Raw genomic sequence first — 4,492 nt, 5'->3', positions numbered from 1 at the left:
GACACCTCCCTGCCTGTGTCCGACACTTTCCGTCGGGGCGTGGGGGAGGGAGGGCTGCGGGGCGAGCCTTATCGTAGTTCGAGAGCTGGGATGGGGACAGGAGGGCCCGGAGCCGCTGCAGTCCCCTGGAGAGGCGAGGGCAGCAAAGTGGGGAGGAGAACCGAGACCGCCGTGTAAGGAGTGTGTCCTCGTTCCACTCACCGTGACACCAGGCCTTAGGAGCTGAACGGGGCACCGCGTGGTGCGGTGCCTGTCAGCCTGCTGGGGCCCGTGAGAGGCCCTGCTCACAGCTACCGAGGTGTGTTCTGTGCCAGCAGCGTTGCGTCGCAGTGGGCTTGTAACAGGAGTCACCTGGCTGCCAAAGGCCCCTGGCCACAGGTGTAAGTACTGCTGTGGTGTCTGATGCGGTGAGGAAGGTGACAGAGACTCCCATTCTGCACGCTGCTGCATGACGGGGAAGGCCAACTTCAGAGCATTAGAGTCTGCCAGGGACCGCAAGAGCCCTGGCTGCTGCTGGGAAGATCTGAGGAGGTCTTTTCCTGCAGATGGAAAAATGAGTCTTGCAGCATCTGTTGGTCTCTTGCAGCTGGTTGCAAGCTGGTGTCCGGGACTCAGAGGGACATGCAGTGTGTGTCTTGGCTATCTGGTTGCCAGGACTGCTGGTGGAAGAAGATAAATAGGGCAGAGTAGAAAAAGTACCTCAGCATTAAAGCCTTGGCAAAACAGGACACATTTGTGTGGATGTGATGCTCTCATCTGTCAGAAAAGATTGCTAGACTGTGCCCTGGTTTGTTTTCATAGGAATGAGGAGTGCTTTCCAGTTTTAATTGTGCTTTCTCTCATTGGAGGGAAGCAGCACCTGTGTCCCACATGCATGAGATAAGTTCCAGCCAAGCCAGTCTGGCTGGGAGGGGAGGGAAGCCTGGGGGATTTCGGCGTGAATGGCAGAGCAATGCAGTGTCGCAGTTCTGAGCGTGTCTTGCCTCCACAGAGAAAAGCAACTTGACAGTGGATGCAGTGAAGCTGCATAATGAGTTGCAGTCAGGGTCGCTGCGGCTGGAGCAGACAAGTGACAGCACTAAGCTCCCTGTGGAGGAGGAGGATGCTGTGGAGGCTGCCACAGAGAAGTCCTCGGGCACCTTCCTGAGCGGCCTGAGCGACTGCACCAACATCACATTCAGCAAGGTGCAGCGCTTCTGGGAGTCCAACTCCGCTGCTCACAAAGAGGTACAGGCAGGAGCAGAGCTGAGGAATTGGGGTGTCCCGTGGGGATGGCCCCTGGGTGTGGGGCCGAGGGTTGCTGACCTGCTTTGCTTGCTGCTCGCAGATCTGCGCCGTGCTGGCGGCTGTGACGGAGGTGATCCGCTCACGGGGGGGCAAGGAGAGCGAGACGGAGTACTTTGCTGCACTGGTGAGTGGTGATTTTGGGGAGGAGGGGAGCTGGTGCTGGCTGGGCTCAGGAGGGTTGGTAGATGAGGTGCTGTGCTTGTAGCCAAGGCCCTGAGTGAGTGTCTGTCTTCAGCAGAGATGCTGTTGGGCTACTCTCAGTTTCTCTGCCCCAATCCTGAGGGAAGGGCTGGCCTGGTGTGAACCCCCACTCCCTCTCACTTACCCATACTCTGTTCCCAGATGACAACACTGGAGGCAGTGGAGTCTCCGGAGTCGCTCTCTGCTGTTGCCTACCTGCTTAACCTTGTTCTTAAGAGGTGAGTGGGTGACAGAGGAGTGGGGAGAGCTACCAGCTCCCATCATGTAAGAGGGACTGGTGCTGTCCTCCCTCCCCAGGCTGGGGAAAGGACCCCAGTGGAGCACACTGCACATGTAGTCCTTGTACTAACGCCACCAGCTGTCTGCTGCTCACGCTGACTGATATGATCCCTTCTCCTGGCAGGGTCCCAAGCCCCGTGCTTATTAAAAAGTTTTCAGATGCCTCAAAAGCCTTCATGAATATTGTGTCCTCACAGGCCTGCAGCAGCTCTACCTCTGCTCTTCGATGGGTGAGTAGCCAAGAGGCAGCTGACCATGTCAGCTCTGCTCAGGGTTCTGCTGAGAGGTGGGGTCAAGACTGCTGCTGTGGTGTGTGCTGGGTGCTCAGCTTGAGGCCCTTGCAGTGAGGTGGGGTTACTTCTGTGAGGTGATGCTAATGTCCCTGCTGCTCCCTTGCCATAGGTTCTCTCTTGCCTGGCCACGCTGCTGCGGAAGCAGGACTTGGCAGCCTGGAGCTACCCTGTCACCCTCCAGGTCTATCATGGCTTGCTGAGCTTCTGTGTTCATACCAAGCCCAAGGTGAGACCCTAGTACCCCTGGCAGGACTGCTTTTGGGTCCTGTTTCTGGGGCTGGCTGTGTCCCGCAGGACCACAGCCTCTGCTCACCTGAGTTCTTCTTCCCCAGGTGCGGAAAGCAGCACAGTATGGTGTGTGCTCTGTTCTGAAGGGCACCGAGTTCATGTTTGGAGATGCAGCCCCTGAGCATCACCCTGCAGCACCTTCCACCGCCAAGTTTTGTGTACAGGAGATTGAAAAAGCTGGAGGTGTGGGATACTGGAGCATGGGGTCTGCAGCTGAGTGTGGGGGACTCTGCCGCTGTGGGAGAATAATGACTTGAAAGGAAGAGGGGAGGGTGCAGCATCCCAGATTTCTGGGGAGGGTATGAGACACTTCTGGGATGCCTAAGGTGTCTCAGAGGGTCCTTAGCCATTCTGTTGCTTTGCTCCCAGAAGTCAGGAGCTTGTTCACCCTGGCTCCATGGGTCAGCCTCAGTGCTGTCACAAGGGTTGTTCCTTGGTTAGGGCTTTTCTATGGGCTGCCAGCTGCTCAGACATTGTTCTACTCCCACAGGGGCCAAGGAGGCCACCACCACCCTGCATGTCCTTGCCCTGCTGCGGAATGTGTTGCCCTGCTTCCCTGCAGCTGTGGTGAAGACCTGTTGTGAGACCTTGCTCCGAGTCATGACCCTCAGCCACGTGGTGAGTGTTCCTGCTCCAGGGATGGCAAGGGCAGACCGTTTCCCCATTGCCTGCGCTCTGGAAGGGATCAAACTCCCTTGGCTGCCAGCTGGTAGCCTGGAAATGCCCAATGCAAACACAAAGGAGCCCAGGGCAGCTGGTGCTTGCTAACTTGACTGCTGTGGAAGAGAGAGGCTGTGTAGATGCAGCACAGTTGCAGCAATGCTGGGTTTCCCAGGGCAAAGCCTGCTTTGGGGTGGGGGACAGTGGGTGCAAAGCAGAGCCTCCTCTCCTGACACTGTGTCCTTTTCAGCTGGTGACAGCTTGTGCCATGCAAGCCTTCCACAGTCTGTTCAGCGCCCAGGCCAGCGTGGCCTGCCTGCCAGCTGAGCTCAATGCCCAGATCATCACCGTGAGTGTGGGGTAACAGTGGGGGGAGGGACAGAGCTGGTGGTGCCACAGCACCCACCCACCCCACCCTCTGCTTCCTCAGGCCCTCTATGACTATGTGCCCAGCACAAGCGACCTGCAGCCGCTGCTGACCTGGCTGTCCACCATGGAGCAGGCGCACATCAACCTGGGCAGGTGCGGGCAGGTGCCATGGCTGGGCAGGGGAGAGGTGGCTGCTTGGCCTCTCACCTGCCCTGTTTCTCCTTTCCAGGCTGCAGAAGGACCTGTGCTGGGCTCACCTGCCACGGCTCTTCTCTGCTGCCATGAACTGTTTCCTCTCACCACACTCCCAGGTGGTGTCAGCAGCAGCACAGACCCTGGAGGTACTGCACATGGGTGTCTCTCCACTCTTGGCTGCCCTGGTCCCCGTGAGAGCTCTGCCCAGGGGTTTGGGGCTTGCCAGAGAGTGGCATACTCCTCTGTGCCTGCCAGTCTGGGGTTTCCATGGTTCACAGCTGACCCATTTTCTTTGTTTGCCGTTGCAGACACTATTGAGTGAGTGCATTGCTCCCCACATGGAGGACCTGGGCACTGTCTCTGCATCTGCCCCAACCCCTGCTGCCTACCTGTGCAAGATGTTCAGGTGAAGAGTGGTGGTGTGGAATGGGTTGTCCCCATGGGCCTGGCTGAGCTCTGACACCTCTGCCTGATCCATGATGTGGTCTGGCATGCACCATGATCACTGCCAGCATAACCATCTCCCTTATCCTCCCCAGATCAGTGGAGGAAGGGCTGACATACCGTTTCCATGCAGCATGGGATGAGGTGCTGCAGGTGCTGGAGGTGTTCTTTGAGACGTGTGGGAAGCAGTGCCATCCCATCATGAGGAAGGTGAGCCGGGCTGGGGAGGGCACAGACACATCCATGGAGGTGGGTGGGGTGACTGCACTGCTGTCTGGGCTGTGTTGCCTCCTGCTGCTGTGGAGCAGGACCATGCTGGTGCTTGCTGTCCTGCTTGTGCATGATCAAAGTGTGCACAGCTGTGGTACTTGGCACAGGGATACACAGGGCACTGACATCCCTGGACTATAGAAAGTGACATATGCCAGACTTGCCTCTGTGGCTCCTCTGTGACTGTCCTGCCCTTTTCCTGCAGT

The 4,492-nt window shown here is 57.8% G+C and overlaps 1 protein-coding gene across 1 annotated transcript in view; it reads left to right on the top strand.

Annotated features, from left to right (window-relative positions):
* Positions 1-991: 991 nt before the first annotated feature.
* RRP12 (ribosomal RNA processing 12 homolog (S. cerevisiae)) overlaps positions 992-4,492 on the top strand; it is a gene marked incomplete at its 5' end in the record, with an annotated part of 10,369 nt that continues 6,868 nt past the window's right edge. The window contains 12 exons of the mRNA XM_009071125.1: positions 992-1,227; positions 1,328-1,411; positions 1,630-1,706; positions 1,892-1,997; positions 2,170-2,286; positions 2,393-2,531; positions 2,839-2,966; positions 3,259-3,357; positions 3,439-3,530; positions 3,607-3,718; positions 3,881-3,978; positions 4,112-4,226. Of these exons, the coding sequence (XP_009069373.1) occupies positions 992-1,227; positions 1,328-1,411; positions 1,630-1,706; positions 1,892-1,997; positions 2,170-2,286; positions 2,393-2,531; positions 2,839-2,966; positions 3,259-3,357; positions 3,439-3,530; positions 3,607-3,718; positions 3,881-3,978; positions 4,112-4,226 (1,403 nt within the window). The remainder of the gene's footprint in view (positions 1,228-1,327; positions 1,412-1,629; positions 1,707-1,891; positions 1,998-2,169; positions 2,287-2,392; positions 2,532-2,838; positions 2,967-3,258; positions 3,358-3,438; positions 3,531-3,606; positions 3,719-3,880; positions 3,979-4,111; positions 4,227-4,492) is intronic.

The sequence above is a fragment of the Acanthisitta chloris genome, unplaced genomic scaffold, assembly GCF_000695815.1.
Source record: "Acanthisitta chloris isolate BGI_N310 unplaced genomic scaffold, ASM69581v1 scaffold7100, whole genome shotgun sequence".
NCBI classification, from domain to species: domain Eukaryota; kingdom Metazoa; phylum Chordata; class Aves; order Passeriformes; family Acanthisittidae; genus Acanthisitta; species Acanthisitta chloris.
This window is presented reverse-complemented; position numbering and strand designations above follow the sequence as displayed.